The sequence below is a fragment of the Pelodiscus sinensis genome, chromosome 1 (genome assembly GCF_052426305.1).
Source record: "Pelodiscus sinensis isolate ZL-2025 chromosome 1, ASM5242630v1, whole genome shotgun sequence".
Classification (NCBI taxonomy): domain Eukaryota; kingdom Metazoa; phylum Chordata; order Testudines; family Trionychidae; genus Pelodiscus; species Pelodiscus sinensis.
In genome coordinates, this window is record NC_143052.1 from 278313900 (window position 1) to 278333615 (window position 19716).

The following is a 19716-nucleotide window of genomic DNA, read 5'->3' on the forward strand; positions in this document are numbered from 1 at the left end:
TTCAAAATGGCATGAGCACAGTGAATGGCAGAATGCAAAATCTATGTAAATTGCAAACAAACAAGTGATGCAAACACTAATACTACTTCTTGGTTAATACATATTGATTGTAACATCTAAACACCATTTCAGTAATCCGATAAATGTTTTGATTTACACAAGAAATGATTGGAGGCTGCATGAAAACAGAATGTTTGGAAACTAATTTCTCTCTAAGAAGTATTGAATATATTATATTTATGGACCCATAATATTTGGTAAAGAGCTTAATGAAACCTGTAGACACAGTGGGGAGGGCATTAGGCTGAGATCCTACCCGCAGCTCCATGCTTCGGTGTCTCTGAGATTCAAAAAGAAGAAATAGATTGTTTTGAATACAAAGTGAGAAATACTGTATTCTGATAGTTCGGTATTTTTGTAGAGTTCTTTTTCTTACTATCTATTAAAACAGATATTAATGCTATACTGCAAAACTTGCTGTTTTCACTGTGACTTTATTTTTGCTATAATGCTTGAATTTGACAATATAAAGCAAAAATGTTGAAGATTACATAGCACAGAAATGTGCAAAAAGACTTAGAGGCCTCTATCGAGTAGCTCAGTACTCTCTACCTCTAGTAGGCAGTGTGATCGGCAGTAACAGAATGCTTGCACGAGGCCTTCCTTGAGTGCCTAGAAGTAAAAGATGACTGTTTCTCCCTATACCTTTTAGCTCCTTTTTCCCATTGTACCCAGGACTGTCCTTAGGCATAGCTGAAATATTCAGCTGTGTAGGGCACCACATTTTTTGGAGCCTGATGCAGCTGTGTATGTGTATAAACCTAAAGATGGTCTTGTATCACCTCTGCTGCTTGGTTCCTCTCTGGACCCTCCCACTGACTGGTCTCTCCTGCCCACTAATGGGGTTCCCTCCTGTCAGATTGGGAGTGGGGAGAAGCCCTTGGCCTCTGTAGCTATGCTCTGTCCCCAGAGCCCTGGTGGAAGTTGTGGGGTGAGGGGTATGGAGGGAAGCCCCAGGACTCCTGGCAGAAGCCACATGGAGGGGGTGGGAGTGACAGAGGAATGCCTCAGGCCCCTGACAAAAACAGTATAGGGGCTAGTGGCCTGAGTTGACTATGGTCTCATAAATTGTAAGGATGGCCGTGATTGTTCCTCCAAGTCCATGGAGTCTAAGGGCTGCATTTCACCATCTCCTGGGGAAAAGTTAATTCTGCCTTTTTTTTAAATTAGCTGCCATGGTGTTGTTTGTCACTATCGGTGTTGTCACTCTGTGGACTTCAGAGTGTAGGTGGCTTAGGCTGAGTCTACACTGGCCCTTTACAGCACTGTGCCTTTCTTGCTCGGGAGTGTGAAAAAAACCCACTCTCCCTTTTCCCTGAGGCCAGCAAGTTAGAGTGCTGTAAAGCACCAGTGTGAACCAGGCTACAGTGCTGGGAGCCGTGCTCCCACTGCTGTTTGCTACTCCATTTGTAGAGGTGGTTTACGTAGAGCACTATGAGATCTCTCTCCCAGTGCTTGTACTGTGTCATACAAACTTTTAAGTGTAGACAAAGCTTTAGACAAAGGGTTGCTTGATAAAAGAAGTTCTTTTGAGCTACAGCTATAAATTATCCTCGGGGCAGCATTGTGGATTTGCTACTACACATTATACTTAAGTTCATCCACAAGGGAAAGCATCCAGAGGACAGCACTACCCACTGCTGTAACTGTACTAATTCCCTGCTAGATATCAGACAGTGGAGGATTCAGGACACTTTCTCTTTGCAGCTCCCTTCCAGATAGATTTAGTCTGCACTGAAGCTGCATAAATAACTATTTTCATTTGGTGACAGTTCTGAAAAGAATGTTAATAATAAATATTATTGAGTCAAATGGATTTTTTGGAAGGAGAGGGGAAATTCTTCACTACTTGAACATTTTTCACTTGTGTTGATTTCAGTGCAAGCCCAGTCATACCAATAGTACTTGACCCACTCTGTTCATTTTTTTCCACAAATTTTTCCCTTCCCTCCTGGATTTTCAGAAATTGGGGTAGGTGGATAGTACATCTTAAGGTTACCTTTTATGTAGGCCCCCCCTGTGGTGAAAATGCACTTAGGGCATCTCCAGGGGAAGCACTGGCTGAAAAAGCTTGGATATCACAGCTTCAACAGGTACCAGGGAATGGGAAGGAGGCATGGGCATAGTGGCCTTCACCTTCATCAGTTCCTGCTGGAAATTTGCCTTATCACATCCATGTCAGAATGATCAGAGACGCATCTCTGCAAGGAGACTTTCTTCCAAACCTGCCTGGAGGTTTTACCAAGGGAGAAGGTAATCAGGATATCTGCTTGTAAGACTCTCTAAAAATCCTGGCACCCATTCAGCTGGTCTGGGAATGGATATTTGACCCAACCAGTCTTTGGAAAACAATTTATTTTCATTTCAAAACCAGCAGTTTTGTCCAGAATTAATATTTCCATTGGCTTCTTGTTTCAACAAATACTTTTTATGAAAAGTGAAGCATTTTATGTGCTAAGATTACCTAAATGGCAAGATAAAATGAAGTTTCAATTAATAAAGGCATACATATTCATAGTGTTCATTTTGTAAAGATATCAAAAATACTGGAAGATCAGTATTGTTGCCTGCCATCCAATAAACTGTATTCACATTTGTTTGTCTTTATAGTACAGATTAAAATAACCAATTCACTGTTTAACCTCCCCAGATAGCACAACATGCATCGGAAAAGGAACTGTTGGTTTTGAAGCCCAAAACGGCAAGTTATGAGAAGCAGCGTCGTTGGGTTTGACTCTTGTTTACATGAAGGCCAACTTACACCACTCTGGCAGTATAAAGGAATGTAAAAATAGATGTATATTATATTTACTTTCACATGAAGACCTATGCACATTGTGAGGGCTATGGTGAATCTCTTTAGTGTAAATGAGGACACTAAATAAATAATGAATAGGGATATATAATTTAATATTATTAGACAGCGGCGTCCAACATAATGAAAATTAAAAAATAATACTTTTTATTTAGTGTATCTCATGCAATGATGTATTTTATGAAGGATAATAAGTATCAGTAGCCCCATTTTATAAATGGGGAAATGAGGCACAGAGCAGTGAGTAGCTCAACATCACACAGCAGCCAGGACTTTCCGAGCCTGGAATAGAAGTAGTTTTTTTATTAATACTTAGAATGATGTACAATAAGTGCAGCGAGTGTTATGTAGAATAATTAGTGGAATAAGATGTACAATTGATATTTCCATGGGGCGCGGGAACTTAGCAAGGTGAGAGAGATGAGTACAACATCATTGGCAATGGCATCAGCAGTTTTTTGCATAGAACTGTCAGAGACAACTATGCTAAAGACAAAGCTGTTTGATTAATCAAATCAATTTTCCATTGTTACAAAGCAGAGGGGTTATGTCTGCCAGCAATCTCATTTGAAATCAAATGTTTATGGATTAATGAACACAAGACAATTGCTTCCAAGATTCTTTTCAAGCAAAAGATCGTAGGTATTTAGAAAACTGGATAAATAGAAAATCATTAGCCAGGGCTGGCAGCACAAATAGACCTCACTCCCCAAACCAACTTTCTTTATAACCAAAAAAAAGGGCTTGGATTATTATTTATTTGGTTAAATCATAAGATGGCATAAATAAGGATAACTTCATGTATTTCAGTGAATCAGATCCCTCAAGCTTAAAGGAAATCAGAATTGATATGTGCTCTAACATTATAATTCAATAACATTGAGTTTAATAGAACTATGCCTTTTTATCTATGGAGGATTTAGCTCATAATCTACTTTCAATAAAGAAATCCAGGCCATATTTTAGAATGACCCTTTAGCTAAAATATATTGGAAAATTCTGTCTCACTTTTGTACACTTGTGCTAGGTTATTCATGGCATTATCTTTAAATTCCCCAAGCAATTTGCTTATTATAAAAGGAAACATGTAATCAATTTGAGCATAAAAGAAACTTCTTCTGCTTTTATAAGAAACAACTCAGAATTAATTCAGGTACCATTTTGTGTTCTCTTTGGTCCCTTTCTTCCCTAAGAAGACTATTTGCTTTTGTTTGATACTAAATTGGTGGTATCAAAATGCTCCCCATTGAGTTTAACAGTTAATTTTGCATATTGGAAAAAGAAATCTTTGCTCTGATGTTTTATGTCATCCCCATGGTGCCATAGACAAATAAGAAGCATATACCTCTTATTGAGTCAAGAGAATAATATAACTTGTCTGAAGAAAATTGGCTGGCTTTCACTCACTACATAAAAAATGGTCAGTTAAACACAGAAGCAGCTGGAAGTGAAAATCCTCCTGTTGTCAAAGGTGAAAATTAAACTGCTTCCTGCTTTGACTTGGTCCTTCTCCTTCTAAGATTATTTTATCTTTTTCCTGAAATGTTTATCCCACTGGTTAAAGCCAGTCTGCTAACTTGAGCTGCCTGGACTCAGTTTTATAAGCCTTCTTTCACTTTGGGTAGCACTACATGAGTAGTTTCATTGATTTCCACGCAAAATGTACATGAGCCTCTGAGTTTAAGTTTTAAGATTGGTATTTTCAAAAGTGTTCTGCACTGGCTTATACCTGCTCCCATTGAAATCATTGACAAAACTATTGAGTGTTGAATCTAGTGACAGCAGAGTTCAGCCAGTGCAAGCTGCTTTGGAAAATCCCTTCCAATGACTTTTATGAGATGACTCGTGAATAAGTGTCACTTAGTATAAGAGTCACCAAATCGAGTTCTATTGTTTTTGTGTAGGACTATATCTAAAAGTAAATTTAAAAAAAGAATATTTTAGTTAAACACTTTAGTAAGAGAAGAAATAGTGGAGAAAAGTTAGACAGAGCTTATCAGAAAACACGTTTAAAATCTGTTCAACAAGTACTGCAACCTAAAACGTTATCTGTGACTATGGAAAATATTGTTTAATAGTTTATGACATGTTGTATTAGGAAAGTATTTTCAGTGGTATAGTAGTTGAGTGTTGGTCTCAGGATATTAGAGAGACAAGGTGAGTGAAGTAATATATTTTATTGGGCAAACTTCTGCTTGTGAAAAACACTCAATGCCTCTTCAGTTCTTCCCAGAAGAGCTCTATGTAGCGCAAATTCTTATCTCTTTCACTAACAGAAGATGGCCCAATATATGAATGGCCTTATCCATTTTGTTTCTCTGAATCTCACACTGTTTATACTGCTTCTTCAAAATTTGAGAAGTTATAACAAATAATATCCCTGGCAAGATGAATAAAACGAGGTAACAATTGTGTCTCAGCACTTTGAATATATAGAGTAGTTTATAAGACTATGAGACATATAGAGAGGTTTTCATCAGTAGAGTGAGACAAAATTGTTCCCCTGTACCAGGAAATCTAGGTTTGTATAACTTGCCCAGAGACCATCAACACATAGACAATGTATGGAATGCTTTCAATACTTTTAGGAAGACCATCTTTAAGTCTTTTTTGACAAATCCCAAACTATTTTTCATCTTTCATAATAAAGAATTGTCTCGAGATTCTAAGCTGGTGAACATTAGCATAGGTCACTGAAGTATTTGGTGGCACACTGATTTACATCAAATGACAATCTCTTTTTATAATCTTCATAAAAAACTTAATTTTGTGGGAAAAAAGGGTACAGAATATTTTGTAACAATTATAATATGGCTCTGCCCCATACTGAAGTTACTGGAAAATCTCCATTGGAGTCTTCGGATCAGATCTTTAAAGAGATGATAGTTTGCAATTGATTTGGAATGTCATTAGATCAAAAAGGATAATAAGTTGAGAAATTCCAGTCCCTGACTGAAGCAGCTTAAAATGTAAATTAGAAATAAAATGACTAAGGAGAACACTAAGCTTGTGCATGGGACATAGAAAGCTGAGGATTATTACAGTGAGAGAGCATACAATATGTTCATAGTCATGTATGACTCTCATTTGCTATTACAGGCAGTCCCCAACTTAGGCGGAGCCGACTTATGTCGGATCTGCACTTACGAACGGGGCTTTTCTTGTCCCGGAGCTCACGGGCAGCGGGTCACTGCCCGTGTCCTCCGGGGCGAGAAAAGCTTCTCCCGGTCTCCCTGGTCTGCTGGGGCTGGGAGGGGGTCAAGCAAAGCCGCTGGACCCCCCCAGCAGACCAGGGACACCCGAGCAAAGCCGCCGCCTGGGCGGCTTTGCTCGTTTGCCCGGGAGCAAAGCCGCCCAGGCAGCAGGACCCCTGCCGCCTGGGCGGCTTTGCTCCCGGGCAAACGAGCAAAGTCACCCAGGCGGCAGCTTTCCTCGGGTGTCCCTGGTCTGCTGGGCGGGTCCAGCGGCTTTGCTGGACCCCCCTAGCAGACCAGGGGCACAGGAGCAAAGCCACACGGGCGGCGGGGTCCCTCCACCTGTGCGGCTTTGCTTGGGTCTCCCTGGTGTGCTGGGGGGGACTCCCCCCAGCATCCCAGGGAGACAGGAGCAAAGCCGCACGGGCAGCAGGGTCCCTCCGCCTGTGTGGCTTTGCTCGGGTCTCCCTGGTCTGCTGGGGGGGACTCCCCCCAGGGAGACAGTAGCAAACCCGCACGGGCAGCGGGGTCCCTCCGCCTGTGCGGCTTTGCTCGGGTCTCCCTGGTATGCTGGGGGGGGGAGGGGGCACAGGTAGTGCGCCCCCCCCTGCAGACCAGGCTTTTGTTGCGGGACGCCTCGGGTAGAGCAGCTGGGGTGCTGCCGGGTTGGTCCTGTGGGAACCTACCGGGCAGCCCCCCAGCTGTTCTGTCCCAGGCTCCAGATTCAGCAGCTATTGAAACTGATCAGGCTGATTCCAGGAAGCTGGGGGCAGAGCAACTCTGCCTCCAGCTTCCTGTAGTCAGCCCGTGGTCAGTTTCAGTAGCAGCAGCTGAATCTGGAGCCATTTCCGACTTACATACAAATTCAACTTAAGAACAAACCTATAGTCCCTATCTTGTACGTAACCCGGGGACTGCCTGTATTATGTTTTATCAGTCATCGTAGTAATAGTAATAGTGATATTTGCTTTTTGATATATTGTGGTAAAATTTGGGGCACTGTATGGAAGATTTCAGGAAAGAAGCCAATAGAAACCTGTGGTCCATGATCCACACACAACTCATCAGGGTAAACTGCTGGGGGGCTGCCAGACAGGTTGTTTACCTTGCGTCTGTAAGTAAAGCTGCCTGCAGCTTCAGTTGGCTGCCATTCACCATTCCTGGCCAATGGGTGCTGTGGGAAGCAGTGACCAGCAAGTCCCTGCCACTTGCACCACTCCCCACAGCTCCTATTGGCTGGGAATGGCAAACTGTAGCCAGTGGGAGCTGCTGGAAGCCAAGTCTGCAGATGCAAAGTAAAAAATCTGTCTGGCAGCCCACCAGTGGCTTATCCTGATGAACCATGTTTGTCCCATTAACACTGGAAATGCATTTGTCAGAAATGTGTTTCAGTATGGTGCATGGTCCTAACATGATTTTTCTAGTGTAGCTAAGGCTTTAGAATGTTTGCATTTTTTAGTTATGCTAGACTAGAGAGATCATTAGCAAGAGTCTGTAGAGTGATTTACAGTTTTTTTAACATGACTATGTCTTATCAACACGATGAGAAATTATCTTAGCACCTCATACTTGAATGTGGCATTGGCTAACATAAGCTGCAGTGGAGGCTGGGGTAACTTGGTCAGAAGGACCCACATTACTTACAGTTTGTACTAGAATCAGCACTGGATAGCAGTTTGTCTTTTTCCTACCATCTCTATTTTGGTGGGCAGAATTTCTCAGTTTGATACAAACTCAGTAAATGTATTTAGAAATGTATTATTTTTATACCCCCCATTACTACAAGAGGCATCCTGCTGTTTTATACAGTGTTATGAAAATGCCAGCCTTATCTTACTGGTTTCCATAATGGCTCTTTTTTATATATGCTAAAATATGGCCACCTCATGTTAAGCTTCTGTAATCCTTGAAACAGGTAATAAATAACCTTTACCGTATTTCTATCCATAAGGAGTGTGTTAACTATAGATTAGGTTTGAATTGAGTCACATCTGATTTAAATATAATTCTACATTGCAGAATTTTGTGCAGGTTAATCTCTGTGCACATTACAGAATAAAATAAACTAGCTCAGTGATCTAGAGATGGTGTACACTATGCCCATGGGTGAATGAAATTGATTCCTGCAACAGTCTGCTAACAAACTTGTTTAGTATGTGAAGTGCATGTAGATCATGTAATCAGATTCATGGCTGCTGTTCTTATTTAGGGCATAAGATGTTGCAGATTTCTAGAGAATAATAAAATACAATCTTAATTTAAAATATTAAAAAGTAGCCAAGCCTAGGAGGTAAAATGTGTCAGACCCCTAAGATATTAACCCTTTTTAGTTTTACTACATTTTGATCATTACTGTTCAGTTATTTTGAGGTCGATTTACTTGTTTATTTTTTTGTTAGGTTTAAACTCCAATGAGCTCTAATATGTGGAAAGGAAAGTTTTTACTTAATTAAAAATTGCTGTTAAAAACAATGTCACTGAAAGTGAACCTTAGTTCACTTAATTAGCTTTATTGCAGAGTTCACTAGATGGTCAGTCATAGATGTTTAGATATTTGGGTCCAGTTGTTAATTTTTCATGTCAGTGGAATAAAACCATGGTTTACATCAAGCCAATCAAAGGAGGGAAAAAACAGTGCTCTCTGCTACATGTACTTTTTAAAAGGGTGAATTGATGACCAATCGAGATGGGAATAGACTGGTGTGTGTGTGTGTGTGTGTGTGTGTGTGTGTGTGTGTGTGTGTGTGTGTGTGTGTGTGTGTGTGTGTGTGTGTGAGAGACAGAGAGAGAAAAAGAGGGGGGCGGGACAGTTCCGTTTGTGTAGAATTTTGTATAGAACAAGAACAACCTTGAAAGGGAATGCTCTCAGTAATCTCTCTTTAACAGATTCAGGTGGAAGAATGCCAGAGTTGTTGTGTATTTTTTTTTGTTACACAATAGGTGCAGTCATGTGATAGAGTTTCCAGTTGGGAGTTGAAAACTGAAAACCTGACATGCATACGTGAATGAAGCTGCCCTATACGATGTGTTGATTTAGTATTTTTCCTTCTTAACTATACAGCTGGAGTTCTGCCTTTATCCGGGGACTGAACAGACAAGGCTGTGTGAGACACAAAATTAATTTTGCATTGACATTCTGGATGTTGGTGATAATTTGTACTGACATTGTGGCTATTGGTTGCTATTGTGACAAGCAGGCTTGATCCAAGTGGACAGTGTAAGAACCAAATTTAATAGACTTACCATTGTAATTTTCTGCCTTGAGGACAGCAGAGACTTTCCAATGTTCCTTCACCACAACAATCATGGATTACAATATAACAAGTCCATAGGATTGGAGGAGGATTGAGGGGATTAATGGAGTATGACAAAATTGCACCTAAAGGGGAATAGTCTGTAGCTGTTTCTCTATGGTGATGTGGTAGACCAGGCAAATTGGCAATTGCTACTGATCTTTACACATGGATGTCTTCAAATAAAGTGTGTGAAAGTCAAGCAGAATGCAACTATGCGGCTAAGGTTGTCACAGTCATTTATGTCATCAAATGCACAAATCACTTAATACTATTGTGTTAAGTATTTCAGTGATCAACTACATTAAGCATCACTAGATTGTAGGCACTGCTCTAAATCATTTTATGCTCTGTTATAACCTCTTATCCTGATAAACTAAATCCTAAAAAAGCTTTAAAAATGTAAGGTTAGGCCACGTCTTTTTAAGAATAATTAAGGAATATAATGCCTGTTCGGCACTAGTGTTCCAGTTTCAGAATATTAGAAACACTAATATTAAAATAGGTTTGTCATCCCATGTTTATTTGCTGACACACTGACCGCAATTCCTCGTCCTTTTAAAAATGTCCATCTCACAGCAGAACATATTTTAGCCCTACTTCTCATGAAACATGAGTATATTAGTAACAACGTTGGCATAAGAAGGGATTGCCCACATTGAGTGTGGCTCTCTTCTCACTCTGGTATAAAACAACATCAGTTGACTTCAGTTCAGTTACATCTGGTTGAAACAAACACACCAGAAGAATGACAATTGTTCCAGTTTGTAACAGGAAATCCCGAATTTTCACTAGATACAGTAATTAAAGCTAGTTTCCTTTCTCTTTTACATAAGTGAAATCTTAATGTAATTCCTTAGGCTTTACTGTTGGGGCTTAGATTTGTGCTGGTGTAAATGGTGTCAGAACCTGGCCCCCAGAACATTCTTTTCCCACTGTGAGCACTTAATTATTAACTAAAAAAAAATCAACAAAACAAGTTGTTATTTGATCTAGCAAGAAATACACAGGGGCGATAAAATTAGCAAAAGAAGAAAAATCACAAACATTTATCAGTGGCTGAGGTCATAGCTCATGTGTTTCAAAGCGTTTAGGAAGTGCTTTTGCAGCAGTGTTGACTGAAGGTCATGTTGTTATTTAGGCTTTTTGCTAGTAGGCCAGCAGGCAATTCATTAATTCCATTAGCCAGCCACTCCGCAGGCTGAGACGTGCAGATGTAATTGTCAACAATTCCTACAATATATTTAAGCTGTCAAGGTTTCTCTAAGGCTTCTGTTATCCTGTTTGGCAATATTAGTAGGAGAGGAGAGGGTTATTCCATGTCTTTTAAAAGAAGAAATAAAGAGAATGTTGTGCTACAGAATCTATCCTAAAAAATTTCTACTTCACTGTTAATGCTGAGTAGATTTCTAACTGGAGAAGTTTCTGATTTTTTTTAAATGAGCCTCAAAGGTAGGGGTGGGGAACCCCAGGCTCAGGGGCTGAATGTGGCCCCTGTCTTGCCTGGATCTTGCCCCCGAGGTTCAGCCCCTCGCCCCCCCCCAGAATTGGGGAACCTGTGCAGGCGCTCCCGACTCCTGCTGCCTCACAGCAGGGCTGGAGCACACAGGATGACCCCCCTAAGGTCTGAGGAAGCTTTTTGATCTGAGGAGGTGGGTCTGGCCCATGAAAGCTGATTACCTAATAAACCATCTTCTTATTCTTTAAAGTGCTGCATAGTCCTGTCGTTTGTTTCAGCAAGACCAGACTAACACGGCTACATCTCTATTACTATTCCTCCTAAGCTTTGGTGTGTGAGGGGATTGTGGAGAGTCTCCTTCCTTTTCAGCCAGGGGCCATGTTTCTTTTATTTTGGATTTTTGTTTTTGTTTTTTGCTTCTCGCTTGTGTGCAGCCCCCAACTGATTTTTCTGTGGGTCAACAGCCCCCAACCCAAAAAAGGTTCCTCACCCCTGCTCAATGCCGTTAAAGTGTCCTCCCTAAATCTGTACTATTTCTAGTATCGGAGTGCAGGAGTCTCTTCTTTCTCAATGGTTCACTGATACATACAGTGACCCCTTCCCATCCTGAAGTGACACTGTCCTATGTAGGTAGATCCTGGTACAGAATACAGCTGAAGCCAACGGTGCTCTGTGCACACACACAGGGCTTCCCTCCCTCATGGATTCAACTGCAGTAAAGGGGTTTCTGGTATCTTTTTTTTATGCCAGCATTTCCCCCTAACATTTCTGGTAGGTAAGTGAGAAATGTGACAAATGGGAAACTTGTTTTGTTTGGTTGTTAGTAGTTTTGCTGGCTTTTGTCTCAGAGTGATGTTCAGAACCAGAATCTACTATGTTTAGAGATGAGAAGCAAGGAGATATTCCTGGTTTATGAGCCCAGTAAAAAGTAGATTACATCTCCATGTGCATGTCTGCCCTTCAAGCCAGGCACTGCCACCAAACAGTGCCCTGCAGAGAAAAGTTTATTTTCTCATTTATAAGAGACTGTTACCTTGAAAAGATTGCAAAACTGCTTGGCATGAAATGCCTCATATTTAACTGTGATGTGTGAGTCCTGGAGAGATACATAAGAATATAACTTGCTCTTCCACTGTAGTAGCCTACATAAAAATAGACTGTCCTTCTCCAGATCTTAATACACCATAAAGACTTAGTGGCATTTAAATATTTTAACTTTAGGTTAATATACATTTCAGCATGTTGCTTTTATTTTAACAATAATGAATGTAAAGCTGTGCTATCCTTTGCCATGCTTTGAGCTATTCATATAACCACGCACTGCAGAGTGGTTAGGCATGATTCAAATAGCCTCACTGTGTGGTATTCAAATGGAAAGTACTACTTTTCATTCATCATTGCTTAACTAGGTTTCGGGTTATGTGTTTCTTACACTTTCTGAGTGACACACCTATACTTGCCATTCCTAATTTGTTTAGGGCTAGAAGCAAAAATTCTACACTCTGTTACAGATGTTATTCCTTAAGTTTTATTTGTAAAATGGTCAGTAAGCCGCTGCTCATTTTCTGATCCTGAAAAAAAATACTAGAGAAATACTTAGACGCTTTGTAACACATGATTACTTTCTGAAAGATGAAAAAAAGTGGTTAAGGAATCTGTTTGGGAAGAGATTCCCCCTATTGTGTGATATAATGTATGAGTAATCATATATGTAAAACACTTGATGTGACAATTTCCTATATAATTATTATTCAATAGTTAGTATGCACAGTATACTATATTACTCCTGTTATGTATTTATAAGGTGGACGCTATGTATTCATAATATGGTTTAACATGTTGTATACGTAGTATCTACCCATCTGAGGGATATTCTTTCCCTTAGCTTGACAAATTGAAAACAGACAGCATTCATTTTCTTTCTTTCTTTAACTTATGGCCCACTACAAGGAAGAAAATATTTAAGGATAGCAGTGTATTTACTTCTTCTTTATATTACTGATTGTTGAATAAACTTGTTCTCTATTTAACTATATATATGCAAGAAATAGCTGCAAAAATCAGGAAAAGTGTTTAAATGTTTTAAACTAGTAGTAGATACCATTGCTATATATTTATTATAGACATAGTTTAGGAGAGAAGAAGATACTGTCAATGATTCGAATATTTTCTTCATTGTTGTGGCCACTGAGTTGAATGATAATTCACTGTGTATGGTAATGAATCTTTCAATTTATTATTTCTAATCAATGTTTGGCAGTGAAAACCAACAACTGTCCTTTTTAAAATAGACCTTTGTACACTCTGATCTGAGTTAAGAATTGATTCCATAGAAGAAGATATTTAAATAGTTGTACATTTCAAATGTATTAAATTAAATTTTTCTTTTGTTATATTTTGTAAAACATTTTCAATGTAAACAGTATGCCTCTCACTCATGTCAAATCGAAAGTCCTGCTATTTATTCAAAAATATATATACTTGATGTAATTGGAAGCTTATTGCACTCTCATAAATGTATATATTGTGACTTCAAAAGTATGTACTGAACTTTTGCTTAAGCTATACTAGTATTATGTGGATTTCTTTCAAATTAATTTTTAATTAATGATATTAAGGATAAGGTCCTTTACTATATGTACTTTAAAATTCACAATAAAGTTTCAGATTTTGTTTTATACAATGCTGAGGTTTTGTGTTGAATTTTATTGTGGAAATCTATTTGAACTGGTATTAAGGTCCATTCCTTGAGTCATGTGTATAAATCTGCTTCACATCATAATGATTTAAATTGGGTCTGTCATATGGAGAAATGGCCATATCACCATTCAATCAAGAGCTGTCTTCTTTTAAATAGGGAAAGCTTCTCTGCTGAAGGAGGGAACTACTGACACCTGTGTAATCTGTCTTTGAAAATGCAAAAGCTGAGAATTCCTAGTCACTCAGTGTACTGCTCTTGGTGATGAGAAAATATGTACAGTGACTGGTGGATCAGTTCTAGTCAGCAAAGAGTACATAAGACTCTGGGTAGACTACAGGAATGAACAGTGAGGAAAATGTTTAGATACATCAGATATATACTAATGAATATATTCATTTAAAAATTCTAAATCACCATTTTATAATGCCCTATGAAAGGAAAAAAGTCATCCACAAATTTTCAGTGTTAAAATATACCATCTACTCTCTTTCATTTTTGGTCTTTATTTGGCTATAGTTTTAATGCTTTTTTATGACAGCATCCTGCAGTAGTTACATAGACAAAGCTGTTGTTTACAGTTTAGTGGGGTTTTCTCCAGAGTAAGACTGGTATTAGATCAAGCTCATTCTTAAACACTACTGATTTTTTTACTTCCCTCCTTTATCCCCTTATGTAAATTTTAAAAAATTACTTTGTTTTGCTTATAAAATCTCTCAGTATTATTTTTCTTGACAAAATAGCCTTATCTGCTACAAGAATTATTAATTGATTGCAACAGCATTGCTTTGGAATAGAGGCTTTCAGCTAACTGCTGTGGTAGAGCTAGCCAAAATAACATATTGTAGGTCCTTGTCCCTCCCCCCCCCCCCAGAAAACACACAAAAAAAGGTCTTCACAATACATTTGTAGGGCCAGATATTTCTTCCATTATGTCCACCATAGTTCTTTTGCCATTCACTGTAGTGGGACTGGGATCAGGTCCTTCGATTTTATAGTTGGGATTTTGAGACGCACTCACTGTTGGCTTAACACTGCTCCCAGACAGAGTGAGTTTGAAAACTCCAGCTGATTTTAGTGGGAGCAGAGTTAGGTGTATGCTGAACAGCTACATTGTATGCAAAAATAAAGATCCCTTTATGGGCAGACATTCGCATTTTAATTCTACAAATCTAAAAACGTGTCCTTTTCAGTATTTCATTCCAAACTCTAAATATATTTTCTAAACTCTGGTTCAGTCAACTTTTGGTTCATTCAAATGGAGATTTTGTAATTAGACCCTGCCAGGGCTATTTTGTAATTAAAGGGGTCAAATTCTGCTGCCCTTTGTTTCTTGTGTGCATGAAATACAGAAAACATTTTGGCCAGGTTTACTACTGGCAATCTCCATTAACTTGAATAGATTAACACCAGTGCAGAATTTGGCCTGTTTTCTCTGCCACCTCTCCTCTTCCCTTTTATTTTGATAGCATGATTCCTTAAGAATCTGAAAAACAAAGTTGAATTATGATTTGAAAAGTTGAATTTGAAATTCATGCTCTTAAAACCTTCAGGTCATCACAGAGATACCTAGTATTTTTGCCATACTTTGTAGTTTATGCCACATTTAGTATCATTTACATCATTAAAGCACTGCTAGAGACAGCCTCTCCCAGCATGCTCAGTTGAATTAAACTTCTGGTACTCCAAGCAAGAGAGAAGCAAACATTTTTCATCCCTAAAATGGAAAAGATATTAAAGTAGTCTCATGAAAATAAACACTCACGACCAGCAGGAGGTAGGCTGGATTGCCTGTTTCTTTCAAATATAGCTAGGGTCAAGGAATAGCACCAGTGCTATTCAGTAAGGGTATGTCTACACTACCACCCTAGTTCGAACTAGGGTGGTTAATGTAGGCAACTGGAGTTGCAAATGAAGCCCGGGATTTGAATTTCCCGGGCTTCATTTGCATGTTGCCGGGCGCCACCATTTTTAAATGTCTGCTAGTTCGGACTCCGTGCCCGCGGCTACACGCGGCGCAGACTAGGTAGTTCGGATTAGGCTTCCTATTCCGAACTACCGGTACACCGAACTACCGTTCCACGAGGAGTAACGGTAGTTCGGAATAGGAAGCCTAATCCGAACTACCTAGTCTGTGCCGCGTGTAGCCGCGGGCACGGAGTCCGAACTAGCGGACATTTAAAAATGGCGGCGCCCGGCAACATGCAAATGAAGCCCGAGAAATTCAAATCCCGGGCTTCATTTGCAACTCCGGTTGCCTACATTAACCACCCTAGTTCGAACTAGGGTGGTAGTGTAGACATACCCTGATAGAATAACTAAAAATGATTATTCATACTTTTGAAGAGTTAATGTCATACCATTGTGTATTGCCCTTTTTCATACACTGTACTACTTATCCATCACCAGTCCTGTCTTATTTCCATGTTATTAATATTGTGAGCCCTGGTCTATACTGGGGAGTTATTTTGAAATAATCCCCCTTATTTCAAAATAATAAGCAGAGTATCCACACTGACAAGACTGTTATTTTGAAATAAGGAGCTGGTTATTTCTAAATCTGTACTCCTGCTTTCCTTGGGGAATAAGCTTATTTTGAATTAGTTATTTCAGAAGTTATTATTTCAAATTTAGGTATTTCAAAATAATTTCCTAGTGTAGACAAGCAGTGGTGTTAGTGCTGTTACATTCTCTCTCTTCCCCCTTTCACCATATACTTTAATAGTTTTTCTCCTAATACAAGTGACAATGGTAAATTATATGTATTATTTAGAGTAAAATCATACCATTTCCACTAAAGTTGGTGGGCACTTTTCAGTCTTATTCACAAGAGCACCATATGATATTGAAATCAACAGGACATTTGTAAGTGTTCATTAATGTGAGAAAGGTTGTATGGTCTGGCTCTAAATATATTGGTTCACCTGTGCAGAATTTGAACTTGGTAAAGGTTACATTGCCCTTTGTTCATTATTAAATAAAATAGTCATGGCAGCAGAAAGAATTAAACCGGCTGTCATTGAGCAATGGTATGAATTCTGATCTCAAAATATTAGTTTTACAATACAGTAACTTCATTCATTTGGAAAAATTACTCATACCATCCACAGATGAAATCAGAATCCAAGCTTCAAAGAAACCAGAGTACAGACTCAAGATCCAGTTTTTCCAATCATAGAATTAGAGAATCTTATATATGCAGGGCTAGAAGAGTTCTCGTCATCTCATCTGATCTGGTGCCCTGCACGAAATAAAGTCTTAAGTAAATCTAGACTATCCCTAACAGATAATTGTCTAACATCTTCTTCAAAACCACCAATGATGGGGGGATTTCAAAACCTCCTTTGGAAGTCTATTCCAGTAAATAACTACCCTTATTCTTAGAAAAGTTTTCCTAGTAACAAAGGGTATGTCTAGACTACATGGATCTGTCGCCAGAGCCATGTAGATTAGTTTAATAGACATACCCAAATGAAGCAGAGATTTAAATAATCGCTGCTTCATTTAAATTTAAATGGCTGCCGCGCTGTGCCGATCAGCTGTTTGGTGGCACGGCACTGTAGTCTGGACGCTCCGTGGTCGACATCAAAGGCATTTGTCGACCTCCCTGGTAAACCTCATCCCACGAGGCTTACCGGGGAGGTCGACAAATGCCTTTGATGTCGACCGTGGAGCGTCCAGACTACAGCGCTGTGCCACCAAACAGCTAATTGGCACAGCTCGGCAGCCATTTAAATTTAAATTTGGGTATGTCTAGTAACTAATCTTTTACTAATCTGGTGACAGAGCCATGTAGTCTAGACATATCCTAACTAATCTGCTTTGCTGCAGAGCAAGGTGATTACTTCTTGTCCTCTCTCCAGTGGCTGTAGACCAGGCCTCTGTGTATTTGAAGACTGTTATTAGTTCCAGTCTAAGGGTATGTCTACACTACCCTGCTAGTTCGAACTAGCGGGGTAATGTATGCATACCGAACTTGCTAATGAAGCCCGGGATTTGAATTTCCCGGGCTTCATTAGCATAAAGCCGGCGCCGCCATTTTTAAAAGCCGGCTAGTGCGAACCCCGTGCCGCGCAGCTACACGCGGCACGGGCTAGATAGTTCGAACTAGCTAGCCATTCCGAACTATCTGTACACCTCGTTCGGAATGGCTAGCTAGTTCGGAATGGCTAGCTAGTACAGATAGTTCGGAATGGCTAGCTAGTTTGAACTATCTAGCCCGTGCTGCGTGTAACCGCGCGGCACGGGGTTCGCACTAGCCGGCTTTTAAAAATGGCGGTGCCGGCTTTATGCTAATGAAGCCCGGGAAATTCAAATCCTGGGCTTCATTAGCAAGTTCAGTATGCATACATTACCCCGCTAGTTCGAACTAGCGGGGTAGTGTAGACATACCCTCGGTCTTCTTTTTTTCCAAACTAAATATGCCCAGTCCTTTTAATCTTTTTTATCCTTTTCATTGCTATCCTCTGGACTCTCTCCTATTTCTCCAATAACTTTTTTAAGTGTGCTGACCCAAAGTTGACTCAATTGTCCAAGTAAGGCCTCACCAATGCAGAAACAATCTGTACTATTATTTTCTGGACAAGACATAAAACACCCCCAAATTATAGCAGCTTTTTTTGCAGCCACATCAAATTTATGTGCCATATTTAATTTTTGATCTTTGATTCTTTTTCAGCAGTAGTACCACCTACTTAGGTTTTCTGTATTTTGTAGCTGTGCCTTTTTCCTCTCCCAATAATAGAACTGTGTACTCTTGTTTGTTGAATTTCACTATGTTGAATTAAGAACAGTTCTTCAAATCAATATCAACTTGAATTGTAATCATGTCCTCCAAAGTGCTTGTAATCCCTCCTTATCTGAAAATTTCACAAGCATACTCTCCATTCCTTATCCAAGCCACTAATGAAAATATTAAAAAGTACTGAATCTAGGGTAGACTCACATGGTATCACATTCAATATGTTCCCCAAGTATAACTGTGAGCCACTGGTAATTACTTTTTGAGTATGTTTCATTTTCCTTTCCCCAGGATCCACTTTATAGTAATTTCATCAAAACCACATTTCCCTAGTTTACTTGAGACAGCTATATGGAACTGTGTCAAAAACCTCACTAAAAACAAGATACATCATATCCACTGTGCCACGCCTGAGTATATGAAGCAGAACTGAATCATAAAACACCTGTCAGTCAACTATTAGGCGTATTGATTAGTACCAAAATGGGCATTTGGAGCCAGGAGGGAAGCGCGGGGGGGCATATGTCAGGATTACCATGTGGGCCCAAGAAACAAGACAAAATGGCAAATTTGTAATGTATCCAATAAGAATGAAATAAATATTCAAGCTCTGTAGCAGTATTATGCAGAAGTGCTGAACTTGAAATCAGGTATTGTGACTGAAAAAACATAACAGCATTGTCAGCTCTCAGTTGTTTTATGTTGCATACTTTTCTACATTATGTGACATTTATACATCCGTCAAGTTAGATGTCAACAAAAGCAACTGAAAGTTAGACCCAGGCACTTTTCTGTACATGCACATAGTCGATGGAATTTTTTTCTAACAAAACAAAGCATTTCTTTTGCCCATGAAAGAATGCAGAAAGTGCTTGAGCATCTTTGCCTTGCAGTTTACTTAAAAGAAGAGACTGAGACTAGAGTGAACTTTCAAACAGCCAATGTGTGACAAAGCATGCTTAACAGAAAATGAAGTCAAATGTTTTTCTCTTTGAAAATGGCTTCCCCTAGATTTGATGGGGAACAGATTTGTTGTAGGATCTTGTTCAATTCCATTCTTGCTTGTTCACTTTGAATTTGATACAAAATGTTTTCTTGCACGCAACACGAAGCAGAATTTTGTCACTATACTGCAGAGGGAAGAAACATAATGTGCTTTGGCGGTCCCTGACAAGATACATATATTAAAACTTTTAAATCTAAATTTATGGGGGAAATGTATGTCATGTCCCATCATAGAGCTTCACAACTATTGCATTCATTGCCACGGGTTGCTAGTAAAGCTGTTCATTCTTGTGTTTGTAGCTTGTTTCCCCTCTAAGTGCAAATACACCGAGCTATATGTGGGAGATTGCTGTGCAAAGCTCTGTAAGTAAATACAGTCTTGTTCATAAGAAATTTAACACAGTAACATTTGCTTAACAAGGATTTTTTTAAACACAGTTTAAAAAAAGTT

At 39.4% G+C, this 19716-nt stretch overlaps 1 protein-coding gene across 2 annotated transcripts in view; it reads left to right on the forward strand.

Annotated features, from left to right (window-relative positions):
- PCDH9 (protocadherin 9) overlaps window positions 1-19716 on the forward strand; it is a 957956-nt gene that overhangs the window by 26859 nt on the left and 911381 nt on the right. Inside the window, exon 3 of one of the 2 annotated variants that reach the window (XM_075918919.2) lies at window positions 2711-6122. The exons of the other annotated variant lie outside the window; for it this stretch is intronic. Within the exon in view, the coding sequence (XP_075775034.1) occupies window positions 2711-2794 (84 nt within the window). The 3' untranslated portion in view covers window positions 2795-6122. Of the gene's footprint in view, window positions 1-2710; window positions 6123-19716 lie in introns of those variants that run through there. 2 annotated transcript variants of the gene reach the window in all.